The sequence below is a fragment of the Sesamum indicum genome, linkage group LG3, assembly GCF_000512975.1.
Source record: "Sesamum indicum cultivar Zhongzhi No. 13 linkage group LG3, S_indicum_v1.0, whole genome shotgun sequence".
Classification (NCBI taxonomy): domain Eukaryota; kingdom Viridiplantae; phylum Streptophyta; class Magnoliopsida; order Lamiales; family Pedaliaceae; genus Sesamum; species Sesamum indicum.
Window position 1 is genome coordinate 7,962,608 of NC_026147.1, and position 15,585 is coordinate 7,978,192.

At 34.2% G+C, this 15,585-nt stretch overlaps 2 protein-coding genes and 1 long non-coding RNA gene across 4 annotated transcripts; 2 read left to right on the plus strand and 1 right to left on the minus strand.

Moving 5' to 3' along the window:
* Positions 5,733-7,295, plus strand: LOC105157624. Its single transcript, XR_847460.2, has 4 exons — positions 5,733-5,893; positions 6,052-6,107; positions 6,778-6,819; positions 6,911-7,295. It is a non-coding gene; the product is annotated as an uncharacterized LOC105157624 (long non-coding RNA).
* On the minus strand, positions 7,765-9,836 carry LOC105157625 (coiled-coil domain-containing protein 9-like). Its single transcript, XM_011074044.2, has 2 exons — positions 9,423-9,836; positions 7,765-8,224 (listed from the first exon to the last, which is right to left on the minus strand). Exons 1-2 carry the CDS (start codon positions 9,675-9,677, stop codon positions 8,039-8,041), a joined length of 441 nt encoding a protein of 146 aa, XP_011072346.1. The 5' UTR covers positions 9,678-9,836; the 3' UTR covers positions 7,765-8,038.
* Positions 10,049-14,506, plus strand: LOC105157626 (cleavage stimulating factor 64). Of its 2 annotated transcripts, none has more exons than XR_002286733.1 (7): positions 10,049-10,239; positions 10,388-10,465; positions 11,529-11,567; positions 11,643-12,209; positions 12,298-12,386; positions 13,866-14,039; positions 14,140-14,253. XR_002286733.1 is itself a non-coding variant. In XM_011074045.2 (7 exons), exons 1-7 carry the CDS (start codon positions 10,147-10,149, stop codon positions 14,263-14,265), a joined length of 1,170 nt encoding a protein of 389 aa, XP_011072347.1. In that variant the 5' UTR covers positions 10,049-10,146; the 3' UTR covers positions 14,266-14,506. The 2 variants fall into 2 exon arrangements, 1 of the variants encoding a protein (XP_011072347.1); XM_011074045.2 differs by having other exon boundaries at positions 12,294-12,386; positions 14,140-14,506.

The window sequence follows — 15,585 nt, forward strand, 5'->3', positions numbered from 1 at the left end:
CTATTATGAAAGAGAATCTCATTTATCCTACGTAACACTTTTTAAATATTTATTTTTAACCTTTAATTCAATTCATCCATTCAATAAAATTTGGTTATAATTGTAATTTCAATATCTTTAATAAACTCTCAGCAACATTGACATCGATTAAATCAAGTTACACAAATACCCTTCGTAATATTTTTCAATGAGTTTGTGTGTAAATTTTGTATTTGAATATAGAGTGTAGTTGTAAATTTGTAATTATAATTATAATCACAGAGTGTGATCTAATTTTTAAAAAAAATATCAATATTATTTACCTTTTTTAATATATCCACAAAAATTGTGTGCTGCAAAAGCTAGTATTTATATTAGTAAAAAAACAAAAAAGAACGGAAACAAAGGGAACGAGAATCTTGTGACCTATAAATTCCTAAACACTTGATGCAACGACGAACACATGAAACATAGTTTGGGGAGTTCGTAACGCATATGATAAAGTTAAAATTTCAAAACTATTTATTATCATTAAAATAATATTCCGTTCAAGTCTTATTTATATAAAAGTATTGTAATGTGTGATTGATTGAATTCGTTTAAGTTTGTTCTGAAAAGGATTTTTCCATCAATGAGTCAATAATAATCGAGACACGATTTAATTAGCAAAGCTAAGACCTCATAATATTAGGTTATGAGTTGAATTGACTAATGTATGAATATCGGTCCACTACAATAGTAATTATTGATCTGGTCCACTTGAAGGGGACTTTTACAGGAAAACGAAAAAAAGAAAGCTGTCGAAGAGCTGCTCGAGCTCGATCGTATATTGTTGGGCTTAGGGTGATCCAAGCTAGGATCAATTATTGATATAAAAATGATAAAAAATTGTATATAATATACACACATATAAAATTGATATAATTATAAGTATCATTGAAATAAAAACTAATATTGTAGCTAGCTACTAAACGGCGAATTAAACATTAATATTTTACTTTTTACTATAATTTTTTTAAATAAAAAAATTATAATTTATAATTTAAAAAGATATTTTGGTCAATTCACCATAAAGTTTGAATGAAAACTTAACGCAATAGATTTATTATTACATATTCATTAAAATTAAAAGGTATTTGTATTTATCAAATAATAAGAAATATTTATAATTGTCTCAAATTTCAGGAAGATGGCTGTAATTTATTTTATAAAATAAATATTAATTTAAGTATTTTACAGTGGGCGCAAGAAGATGTGATAGGTTGGTTGTATGTAATGTAATCAGTGCCAAAATTGTCCATTTGTTCTTAACTCATTCAATTGTCCAGTAGTCGGTAAATAGTAAGTCAACCGGCCAAAATTTTTATTTGTACTAATTTATAAGAATAATTGCGTTTACATCTCTGATTTATGATTTATTTATATAATTTATTTTTTTTATAATTACAGAAATTATTCTTAGCAGCAATAAAATAAGGATAGTTTGTGTAACGATGTTAATAATTTTAGGGTGAGTGTAAGTTTTTAAAAAAGTAAGGGGTTGTTTCTGTAAATGATAATGATATTTTGATAGGTATATGTGTAATTATCTAAAAGATAGGGATGATTTATATAAATATATCATAGATCAAGAGGTGTAAATGTAATTATTCCTAATTTATATATAATCCCTACAAGCCCGAAGGTTTAATTTAATTCTAAAATTTTATTTTATAAAATCATTAAAAACATATAAACGACAAAACATTAAGTGACGACAATAAAAATATTATTGTCATTTAAAATTTATCTTCCATGACAACTTTAAAATTATCACTTAATATTTTGTTATTAATATTATTTGAAGTTATAATCAGTATTATAAACTTATAATACTGTTTTCGTTCAACTCAATGAGGGGTTCGAGTCACACCAAATGTGTGGGTATTGATTTACTTTGGTAGTAGTTTAAGTGTCTTGTTATACTAGGTTGCTTTTTTTTTTTTACTAGTAACGGTAGATAAATTATAATAACCCATCTGGATACGTTGAGTAATATCTCAACTCAACTAATATATCAATATGGCTAATTAATAACGATAAATAAATTACAACAACTCACATAAAACGAGACAAATGCTCACACATCCAATAGAACTTAAATCCCCTATCGCAAACTTGTTCATGAGACCTCTATTGTATCCTTAACTATTAGGTTAAAACATCATTGGTCAGTCACATTTGATATTAGTAAAAAAAATGACATATATTGATTATTGATAATTAAAGTTAATGATGTAACATAAAAAGAAATTATTAAAAAGAAAAATTTAAGAGAGTAAATCGTGTCTTGTACTTTACATCAAATTTCACAAAGAAAATTTATTGCAAGAGAAGACTAAGACATTTTTAAATTTAAAAAACAAAACACAGAACAATAAATTTGGAGAAAGTAATTAAGCATTTATAGCAAGTGAATTAGAGACCAGAAGTCAACGAAATTGACATGATATTTCTTTCTTGACTTGTCCTCCTACATATTACGTACTAATCTAAACATACCCTGCCCATTTAGTACAATACTTTAAATTGAAAATTACGTATTTTAATATATCGTCCTTAATCAGGGATCTTCCCATCACAACATATAAATCCAACAAATTAATCCACAAGTCCAAAGCCTGTGTTGGAAACTGGGAAGTGGGTGGTGCTGGAACAGATAAGGAGAATGGATTATGCAACCACAGGGCCGGCCCAAAACGCATTGCCCCACAGCCCAAGGGTTGCAGCTAACCTTCCGACAAAGACATGGACAGATTCAGTTCAGACATCAAACGTAAACACTTGCCAAAGTGGAGATTTTAACGCTATATTATATACAATTCCTTGGCAAGCATGGGTGATGAGAGAGAGATGTTCATACGATACCACTCTGCATGATCTGCCTCCAAGTTCACTTGGTGTAACAAGTCGTGGACAGAGATTTTTCGATTGCATGATAACTCAGGTGAAAGGTGTGACAGACTATTTAATTAAGAATATGATTTTTATATTATTTAAGAATGGGATATGTTAGCTATTTAAATAGTAATTAGTTTATTATTTATGCAATTCTTGATCTAAAAATTTTAATATAAATTTTCGGACTACTTTTAATTCTTACATTAACTTTAAAAAATTATTTATATTATTTTTAAATATTAATTTTTATTATGGCATTACTGGTTTGATTACGGTTCACCCGACAATTGAACCAGTTTACTGTGATTCAATCAATTTTCCAATTCGATCAACTATCTGGGTTCTAAAACATTGCAATAATACAATAAATACTGGCAAATTCTATCACAAATCAAATTAACCCTAAATTAATCATAATATATGTTATAATTATTACCTATTAATTTATACATAATTAAGCAAAAGTATCTAATCACATTATGGCTGATATAATGCGTTTCGTATTTGATCCTCATATTTAAAGACTAAAATTTCACAGATCTGACCTGGAGAAATAGCGACATCTATATATTTTTTTCTTCCCTTTCTTGACGTTTTCACAAACCCATAATACAACGAAAAATTCTTATCCGAATTGGTGTGATCGAAAGAACTGAATCATGCAGCAAATATGATATATAGATCACGTTATTGATTTTTTTTTTAAATTATACATAAATTACACGACAAGTATTTCATACTTATTATATAATTAATTTAAATTTGATCAAATCCAATCTGAATTAATATTTTACTAATACATTCGTCGTATTTAAATATAATATAGACATGCAATTAATTAAAGAGCATAAAAATAGAAGCCCCCCACCTCACACACACTCCAAAAAAGAAAATTAAGAAAAGACTTGTTTGGCACAAGATATCATTGGAAAAAAAGAGTGGAAGAATTTCTCTTCTTCATACAAAATAATCACAGAAACCAGATAATTTCCATCCTCTCTACCAAACACACCTCAAAAAGTGGATGAGAAATCGAAACAAAAAATTATCCGGCTCAAGCAACTCATGCTGAACAAACCGGTCCAAGTTGAGGTTCCTAGGAAGTACGCCACTGTAATACAAAACCGTGGCCAAAGTCGCCGCCGGCTGAGCCACCAACCACCCCATTGTCTTCGCCACCGACTTCACCATCACAGCCATAAAACGCTGCAAGAACAACATACGATTTCACCCATCAATTCACAATAATTAATACACGACTTTAGTCACTCATCAAGAAATCATAGAGACATAGTATATATATATATATACACACACGTAGATACCATGGATTATTAGAGTAGCTAGGGAAGAGAGGAGGTTGAAAACGTGCGTGTGTGTGTTTGTTTTGGTCCCGAAGAATAGAGGTTTTAAGGTGAGGAAACTATGTGCAATGTGACAAAATTAAGGTAGAAAGCGGGTTTAGGTGCAGCGCCATTAATTAACGAGAAAACATTGGGCGTGTATTGGCCTCGGACATATCGATGCTCTCAGCACTCAGCACACAGCACTCAGCAGTCTTAGACGTAGGGGTAAGAAGCGGAGGAAGAAACAAAGGACACGTGTGTGTGTTTGTATGTATGTGTAATTAATTTGATTTGTCTGTTTTTAATTTCCTAAAAATATTACATTTTTGTAGGGGGAATTTGGTGTTTATTGCCTTGCTACTCAAGCTATTATTAATTAATACAATCTTCCTTATAACCCTTTTCGTTTACGCTCCCTTTACGAGTTATTTGAGTGATATGATAACTTGATACTAAAGTCTGTGATAAATAAATTCAAAATTAATCATATATTGTTTATTTTGTGAAATTATAGGAGAGTTATTTTAGACAGTGACGTGTTTATTTGGTATGATATTCTATCGATGATCTTTTCACCTCTACCGTTGTTTTTTATAAAGTATTCACTATGCTTGGTTTCATTTTTAACTTGTTTTGGTGTATTTTGTAGAGATAGAGAGAGAAAAATAAAGATAAATAAATACGTGTTAGAGATAGTGTGTATGTTTGGATTTGTTTTTGGAGATAATATAAAATAAGTATAGTATATTTGATGTTGTTTAGTGGGAGACAAAAACTACTGTTTATTATCAAATCATGTCTTATATATATTTATATATATGTATGAGTATGTATATATCTTTTTAGTTGTAGGGCTTATAATTAGTTAAGACTTATTTTGACCAAAAACAAATGAAGCACTATTTCAAAACATTTCAAAGCACTACCAAAACTTTCAAAACAAATCAAGGCAAATATTGCCCATGTTTTAGCCCATATCAGAAATGGCCAAAAATGCAACCAAACATTATGATTAATTTTTATTGATAAAATATTATGCGTTTAATTACTGACAAATTAAAATGATTTTACAAAGATAAGCTTTTGTCGAAATTATATTTTGCTATATGTTTAGACAATATTTTATTTATTTATTTTTAATTATAACATCACTTACATGACTTTATTTTTCACATAAACTATTGTTTTTGCATTCTAATTTTTAGATAAATAAAATTGTTTAATTTAAGTAACATATACTAATCGTATAGTATCATATAAATTTAATAATTTTGTATTGAAAAATATCTGTTTACCGTATCCGTATCCATACAATATAAACTTTAAAACACCGATTTGGAATTTGAGGAGCATACAAGAATTAATAGAAGTATGGGGGCGATAGTGCAATTTGCCTATTCTTAAATACCTTTTTTTCCCATTTGCTATTTATAGATGGACAAAATCGTAAATTTGGGTATTCTTTTCGCCAATATATGAATCAATATCCAGAGCTATCATACGCGCATCTATCAAAGACATATTCCGCTATTGGGTTAGGGCTCTCTCCTTTTTCCATCGTTCGAAGCCTCTCTTTGCGATCACCGCGAAACCCTAACCCTAGAATTCGACAATGTCTAGCAAGCAAGGTAATTGCGCATCACGAACTGTGCTGATTTTCTCTTTATAAATTTGTTCGGCGATTTCTTTCTTTTTCTTCCTTTTTTTTGGGTGTGTGTGTGTGTGGCAAAAAGAGCTGAAATTTGTTGATTTATGTGTATTCTCATGCTTTTCGGTCTTGAAACAGGAGGGAAAGCGAAGCCTTTGAAGCAACCTAAGGCCGAAAAGAAAGAGTACGACGAGGTATTTCTGGATTAGAATTGCGGTTGTGATCCGCCTCCGGAATTAGCAGGAATATGGTTGTTTGGAATGGTGATGTTTGTGTGTATATATATGTGATTATTATCTTCTTTTGTGTTTGATGATGGATGAATTATTTGTATATCTATTTTCATACGTGGCGTCATGTGTGGTTGATCTGTCTGTCTATCTCCGTTCGGATCTGCTACATGTTGTGAACAATTGAGTTAGAACTTAAATATTAGACGAATTGTTGATGATTCTGTGGTACTGATCGGTTTTCTGCTTTAGTAGTTCCGTCCTATTGTAAGTCCTAGTTGATGAATCTCAATTGCTTAAAATGTTCTGATTTTGTTTGGACCAGAGATTTGAATGGAGGAAATTGAAAAGGAAAATTAAAATGAAAGAAACCATTATCTTTCTATCAATATTAAGCATTGCTTTAAAAGCTATGTAACTGGATATAACGAAAGTGGATGTGAATGATGCGAAATTTGAAATTTATACAAACAGAGAGAATTCTCATGCTGTTTTCCTCCAACATCCATGATATGGCTGGATCATTTATCAATCTGTATTTCTTCGATGATTTAATGGCTTCCTGGTGTAATTTCTCTCTTATCCAATTATCCGTATCTGTTTAGATCTTTTAAACGAATTTTGCATTTTTCAGATTGACAAGGCTAATATTCAAAAGAAAAAGGATGAAGAAAAGGTAAACTATATTTCTCCGAGGACTGCCGCTCCATATGATTTATTCGCCTGCCATCTGACTCTGATTATTGTTATTTTCTTATCCTTGGCAGGCTCTGAAGGAGCTCAAGGCAAAGGCTCAGCAGAAGGGAGCATTTGGTGGTTCTGGTCTGAAGAAAAGCGGCAAAAAATGAGACTTTCTGAAAAGCAAATGGTCTCGATTGCTCCATTCTTGTCATTGTGGTGTTGTGTTATTGTGTCCTCGAGTTCCTAGCATACAACTTAAATGTGTTAGCTTGTTATTGTCTGGTTATCAAGCTTCCAAAAGCTTTTCGATAAAAGATTTTCAGCTTTTTCTAATAGATGCATGATGCCTTTATTCTGCCTGTAATTTACAATATGTACCCCTTTCTGAAACGTCAATGGGTGGTTTCCATGTGTTCCTGGTAGTGAATTATCTTCAAAAGTTGATCTTTTATGAAAAGATGATCTTGTCAATGTGAATCCAATTACTACCAAACAGATTTCTGGTCGATATCAGAATTGAACTTTGAAGCGCTGAAGGGTTTTTGTTTGTTTTGCATTCCTAATCTGGGATCGGTTGTTTATCAAATTTTTAGATTTTTCTGAAAAGCTTCACAATGATTCCATCCAGCCATCAGTGCTGTTGGGTAGGAGGCTGAGACATTTTCACAATTGCTACAGAAATCACCCTTACGTTCCTATTTCCAGTGAAAGGAATTTCCCCTACAACATTGACACAATGCACTTTTTCCAATTCTTTCTTGCGTACAATTTCTACATGGTATATAACAGGAAAAAGGCTCTTTAACGTAATCTTCATTGATACTAGCGACAGTGCTACTAAAACCCACAATCACCTAGATTAGGAGATAGCTATGACATTAGAAACACTATACCATTGTTCCAAAATCAATTGAAGATGACAAATGAGAAGGCCAGTCGCTAAGAAATTGGAAAAATAACCCACAGCAAAATTTCAGAATCACATAATCAAAAGAATCTAGCAAAAATCGGAGTACTAAACCTCATTGCTCACTGAAATTGAACAAAAGTAAGTTGTCTACAATAGGATCCGGATCCTGCATAACATTCAACTATATATCTCATATCCATTGTGAGACTCAAAACAAAGACGGCGTGATTTCTACCAGTTGCACCACGTAAAGCCATCTAATATCTCATGTTAGAGCCTCTCTTCAAATGCAAAATGATCAATGCTACTGCTCTGGCTTGTCTGGATCCTCCTCCTCAGGATTTTCCTCTTCTTCTTCTTTCTTCTCTTCTTCCTCTTCTTCATCTTCTTCTGGAGGATCAGCTGGCAGCGGTGGGGGTAATGGAGTTTTCATTGGGCTGAACTGAGGGAAAATGTCAGGTCTCCTTCCAGGCTTCGGCCTTTCCCACTCCTGAAACAATAGATAAGGACCTAGATTCAAATTGACTGGCGCAACAACCCCCCTATGGAAAAATTTTGAGGTGAAAACAGCTTCCTGCTCATCCATGCAGCTTTATTGAATAACTAAACATCTAGTATCCTTATTAATATCTCAATCTATATGCAGAAATATTGATGTAACCATAAAACACCAAAATGCAGTACTAGCAGGACTCTGAAAAAGACATTTCACCACTTGTAAAAGCCCAAATGACAGTATCACATCAAAGTCCAGCTCTCATTCCACGCCATTCAGCACATACATTCACCAAACTTGAGAAAGATTTATACGTTAGGTACGCAGAATTAGGGGAAGAACAAGCCTCACTTATTTATGCAGGTAAGAGCAAACCGTAAGAAGTGATAACATAAATAATTCATACTGAATGCATGGGAATCAATTTCTAACAGCCACAGATTCTGTTACTTTATATAGATTATACACCCTGCTGTGAATCATAGAATTTGGATAATCAAAATCATCTAGTCATCATACAAATACGAGCTGACATCCTTTTTGAATGGTTAAAGAGGCTTACGTCAGCTAGCACACCTCGAAAACCCCCACCCCCCCTTCCCACCCTCCCAATGAATTAACAATACATGTTCAATGTAGAATTGGTAGCTAGCTGCCTCACAATTATTTCTTATGCAAACTCATCTTCATGGTCATCAAATTCTTATGCCCTCTGTCTCAAATTGAAGTTGCTGATATCAAAACTGCACCACAAGGAGATATTCAGTCATTTTTCCTTCAAACATAGGCTGCAAGGACTACGGATCACCTTCTAGTAGTTAGTTAATCAACTGGATGCAAATTACAAGTACCACTGAAGTTCGCAATTAGGGAAAAAAGATTCCCCACAAGGATATCCTATTCACTGATTTTCAGCTTTTCAACAATTTTTATATTCAGTTTGTACATAGTCTCTCACTCTTCTTCCAGTTTCCAGCATCCTTCATCAGCTTAATTCTCTCTACACTCATAACTTAGTCTAGAGATAAACAGGATTAAAACTGAAGACTAATCGGTAAATTCCGAATCCAATTTACCGCATTCAGTAAATTCATCAAGACTCCCTGTGCAAATACGAGAATTAAAGAAAAAAGACACGACAAAAGCCACGAGAAAAATGAAATTGTCGCAAAGAAAAGGGGGAAAAACTTACGATTGGAAAATCAAGAGGAGAACGGCGAGTCATCTTCTCTTCTTCCGGAGCCATACCCACAATCCATGACCTCCGCCGGCCACGCGTCACGCTCGCGGTATGGGTTCTATAGAAACAATTCAAAGGCGGCAGCAGAGAACAGGTGTTTGAAGAGGAGGCCCTAAATGTGGATGAGGTTAAAGGAGGCGAGGCGGCTAAACCCGCCGTTGTCGGGGTACAAGCTGATAGAGAGATGGATAGGGACTGATACGCCATCGTGGTGGCGCGTGAAAGTGCGTGGTATCGTTTTTCGGGGTCTGCTGTAGCTCCTATCAACGAACGTCCACCAAATATCCACTCGCCCACCGCCACAGAGAGACAGAGGAGTTAGAGGGAGAGAGCGCGACAGAGAGAGAGAGAGAGAGAGTCTCGATTCACGAATCACCAGTCCAAATATGAGACGGATCTGGATACGGATCCAAACTTGCCAGAATTGGGCTCATTAACATTTTTGGGCTGGGTTTTTAACGATAGTTTGGAATGTAACTCTTATTGGGCCACATGAAGCCCACTATTGAGGCCCAAATCTTTTTTTGTTTTGTTCGAATTCTTCAACTTCCGATTTTCCGAAACATTGTTCAACCAAACAAGCCCTAAAGGCATTAGGCAATTCTTTGTCTATATGCACTCCATTGCTCTCGCTCTTTGAAAATATATTGGGCGTGGGGGTTGCAGCAGAAAAAGGATGGCGGGAAAGCAAGTCGCCGGCGACGGAGTACCACCGAGCCTCGCCGGCATGTCTAGAAACCAGCTCTATGAAATTATGTCTCAGATGAAGGTGCAAATTCTAATTCTAATAAACGCTATTTACACTCGCATTTGCACAAACACATACATTGATTTACTTTTTTCCTACTCCGCGAGTTTGTGCATGAACTCGTTATTGGAAGATTGAAGCTTGAAAATTGGAATTGTGGTGCGTGCAGACGTTGGTAGAGCAGAACAAGCAACAAGCGAGGCAAATTCTTATTCAAAATCCAGTTTTGACTAAAGCTCTTTTTCAGGTTTGTTTTAATTTTGGGGTTTTGATTTGTGCAATGGAATCTTTGTTTTTCATTTCTCTCGGTGAAGGGAGCCGGCCTATTTACTTATTTCTTCTGTATGTTAGGGTTTTCTGTGTGCTTAAATTAATGTGTGCTTACAGTTATATTGGATTTTTCTAAATTGTCATGAAAGAGAGAAAAATCGAACCAAAAGGTTTCCATCTCGTACCATTGTGGAACTTTTAGTTGGGTAATCAATCGACATCGGAATATTGTAGGAAAATGAGATAGATATCCTGATTTGCAGTCAAGTAGCATTGAATCTTGGGTGGTGATTAGCGGTAGTTAGGAAGCAGTTTTGATCCACTAAGATGATATGGACACTGATGCTTTTGGTTCAGTGATTAGTTTTTTCCTTACATTTGTCCTCACAATTTATCAATCACAATGTTTAATATAGTTGATCTATAAACATACTATACTTAAAATATATCAGAGCATGCCAGGTTGAGATAAGGAACTATTTGGATATTAGTTCATTGTTGACTTCACTATTCTGATGAAAGGAAAGAAAAGGAATAGAAACTCTTTTACATTATGCAAACAGGGGAAATAATATACTTCCATTTATATTTAGTTGATCATTTCACTGTGCAGACAGATGCCTAGCACAACATTAATCTCTAATTCATTAATATGAAAATAACTGGAGCTTCAGGATGCTAAGAAATAGAATCTAAGATTTTCTTAAAGGTCATAGAACATGCGGGAACTAGCACAATTTTTCCATCACTAATTGTTGCCAATTGTAAGTGGTTATGTACCTGGTCTTGAAGTTTCTTTTGTGGATTCAAGCATGATATTCCAACCTATCCACCTGGTTTGCCATATCTGGCTTTCAGTTTTTCAAAGATTTATACTAGGATTTTTTTACATTTAATGCTGAAAATGTTGAAACTATAGAGCTATCAATTTCATAATTCAGTATTGGGAGAACCACTATTTTTAACGATTTGTAACAGTTTTTGTGGAGAAAATGCTTTGGAAATATCTGACGTTTTCAATTCTGTCCTTTTTCTCATAGGCACAAATTATGCTTGGTATGGTGCAGTCCCCGCAAGCAGTATGCTCCTTTTCTCATTTATACCCATTTTGTTTATTTCCTGTAAACATTGCCTAATTTTTCTCCTTTGTTTAGACACCTACCATTTCATCAACAGCTTCACAAAATCCACAGCCATCAGCTATATCAAATCAGCAATCCAGTGGTCAGGCTGCTTCATCATTTCAGGGTCAAATTGGTCAGAACCAGATGAGGAAGCAGCAGCCAAACCAAATTATGGCATCAAATGCTCCGCCCCAACCTGCTCCTCCGCAAAACCCTCAACCCCAATCCATGCCTTCACATCCCTTACAACCGATCCAGCAACCTAAGGGTCATCTTGGTGCCCAATCAACACAAATGTCTGTGCCACAGTCTTCTCAAGTTCCTAATTTGACTCAGTTGCCACAGCATACTGCTTCACAGCCCCCCTCACTTCACCAGCCTCCTATGCCTTCAATGTCCACACAATCACAGCAACCAATGCAGAATACTGGCAGTCAGTATTTGCCACTACAACCGCCACTACAACCACCTCTACCGTCACAACCAAGACCACCAATGCCAGGTTTCCCTCACCAGGCTCATTCTCAGATGGGACCAAATTTGGGTTTTCAGCACCCTAGTGGACCACAGTTGCCTCACTCGCAACATATATTCCACGTGAGCTAAATACTGTATCTTCTAATATTTCTTTTCAACCTGCTTTATTTTGCTTTCAAAAAATTTAAGATTTATGTACTTCAGTCAGGTACAAAGCCTCCTGCTGGTATGGGGCCTTCATTTCCACAGGGCCAGCTGCCACTTCCTAATCAGCCTTTGCCCCCATCAGTTTATCAGGTTTTGTTTTTATGTTTCAATTGGTTCAATGCATATTTGTTTAGATAATTCTTTCTGGTCGGATTTACATCTATCACAATCTTAAAATCTGCCCAGTAATCTGTTGTTTCTTATGGATTCGTGAGAGTAATGTTTGTTTTTGCCCAATTGGTACATGGTGGGTTATGGTTAATTCTTGCTTGCATGCTTATAGGTTCTGGCCCCTACAGCCTTAGATTAAAGATTTGCATCCAAACTCAGTCAGTAAGAGTGCAGCTATTGATTCACATGTTTGTTCAATAGGAAATAATCTCCAGAATAGTTGATTATATTCTTAGGAAGTTGACGGTAATTAGGTTGAACTGAGATCATGTTTTACCAGGACGAGATGAGGATAAATAATTGAGATAAGATTTCTTTCAATGTGATAGAATTTATTGCTTCATTTCGAAATTCACTTTTATTTATTGAGGAACTGGAAGTGTAATCAAATGGAAATATTTTTTTAACATCCCCCCTTTTCTTTTTCCTGGCAGTAGCAGATTGCCAGATCCTTTTAAGAAGCCAAAACATCATCAAATTTATGCTGTGATCTTTATAGTTTATAGGTTTATTTAAAATTTTCTGTTACAGTTGTCTAATGTTATGGAAGTCAATATGTTGATGGAATATTGTGGTGGTGGATATGTTTAGGCAATAAAATACTTTTCCTATTCATCAAACTGTGGCAGCTGCACTTGAATATGACTTTACTCAAATGGAAGATGATTATTGCAGCTCATACCATAAGGTCCATAACTTGTGCCCCCTTCTGAATAAGCCCAAGTACAAGTGTTCTCACCCCTCATAATCCAGATTACCAGAATGGGAAATGAGAAAATTGTGGGCCTGGGGCTAGGTTCTACTATATATGTTCATTCCCAGGGCCCTATGATGGTGCCAACTTTATATTGTCTTGTTATTTAATCTTAGTTGCTTAGTTTTGTTTATTGCGTTTTTTGCCCGCGTGTTGAAGAATGTGGAGCTGCTCCTTCATTCATCTATACAACAATGATAAATTTTCTTATGTTGTAACTGTGAAGTTGGGTGGTTCACCCAATTATATTATCAAATCAGATTCCTTTCTCCCAATTAATTCCTATTTTGACCTAGCATCCCGTTGATCATCTGCCTATTTTTCATGTTGAGTGAACATTTTGAATCATGAAATGGTTATCTTCTGCAGCTTTTGACAACCTTGCTTTGCATATGCCCTTTTGGCAATGATGATTGAACTTCTTGCGCTAAGCATGTGGAAACACTACTTTTCCACAGATTTGTATGCATGATCTGACTGTGTTGCTTAGCAATACTTCTGATCGATCTAATTTCATGGATGATGAAAAAGACATTTACCTAGAATATGCTTTTAGTTGTTGGGATCAACTTTTGAGCATTTACTTGCGTCTATGTGATGATTTTGGCTTGACAACTAAATGATAGTATTCTTGTGGATTCCAGGGGGGAAGTCCTCACTTGGGAATGGATTTCAATCAAGCTGGAAGCTCCAAGCAAACAGATAGAGGATCCAATTGGACACCAGGGCTTTCTGAAAATGCAATAATCCAACCCCCGGGGCCACCATCATTTGCTGGTCAGGTGGGTCCCAGCAACCAGCCTCCTCGAGGACCACCGGTAAGTTAATCTTGCTTTCTGTAATTTTTGTCTGTATCTTGGGAAACAGGGGTATCAGTTTCTCCCTCAGATTGATAATCCAGTCTATTCGATTGTGCAGTTGACTCCTGAGATGGAAAAGGCGTTACTGCAGCAGGTTATGAGTTTGACTCCAGAACAGATCAATATGCTTCCCGCTGAACAAAGAAATCAAGTTCTTCAGCTGCAGCAAATGCTTCGCCAATGAAAAATGTGTTGTAGATGCAGTTATTCCTACTTTTCAGCGTCTACATCATCTTTTGGAAACCTCTATCTCCTTTTGATCTAGTTGTAATTCTTTATATGGCATTAAGGACAGCTTCTTACATGATTTCTTTCGCACTCTCTTTTTTTCTTTTTGACTTATAATTTGCGTTAGGATTCCTGTGCAGCTCTCATATGTTTTTTATGTGAACTATTCTAGTATGGGATGAAAGCTCCGTGTTACATGTTGGGGGTGTTTGCCAAAATTTCTACTTTTGAAGAAGTGATTTTATTAGAAAAAGTTGGAAGTTGTAGCATAATGAAAAATATGTAGTGTTTGGAAAAAAAAGTGAAAATAAGATGAAAACTAAATTAGGTAGTGTTTGTAAAAAAAAAATTTAATTGGTTAAAGATTATTTTGTCCATATGTATTAAAAATGATATTATGTTTAATATTTGAACTTGTCTTGTGAAACAATAATATTTTTTTCACAAAAAATAATAAATTTTATTGCAATTAATATATTTCATATTTAATTGTACAAATATTTGTTATTTATATTATTAAAATATTAAATATTAATGAAAAAAATGAAATATTTAATTCAGTAATGTTTCCACAATAAATAATATTGTGTGATTGCCAAAAAATATATTTTTTAATTAATCATAGCAATTTTATTTATATTTTTGTATGATATAGGAAATGATATCCACAATATAGAAAATAAAATATAAAATGTTAAATATTTGAAATTATAAATTTTGTTAGTGATAAATTATTCAAATTATATGAAAATTCTAACATCAACTTTAGATGAGCAATTTTAAAAATAAATTAAAAGGGTAAAATCGAAATAAGATTCTTATATGGAGGGTAAAATAGTCCAAAAAAATTAAATTTATTTAAAAAAAGCCAAAGCAGATAAAAACACCCTCCAATGTGTTTTGAACTTTTGGACTAAAAGTGCATTTTATAGCAATTTCGAAAACAACAGAAGTGAGCATTCCAAACACTTTAAAATATTTTTTTGAGATTAAAAATTAAAAAATACTTTTATGAAACTCGTGCAAATACTTCCTTCGTAGTTAATGCGTCTGCAGGCTGTATAATTATGTTCAAGGTTATTCTAGGGCCATTCTATGAGAATGAATCATGGTCTTTTCTTTCTAGAACTGGCTCAGAGCCTTTTTCTTTCGGAGTTATTTGATTAGATATTACAACTAAATCCTTGAACTCGTGTTGTTGTGAACAAACGCATGCATTGTTTGCCTGGTCCTTATGAACTAATGAATTGTTCTACACTTCTGACTTGGTCAGCTT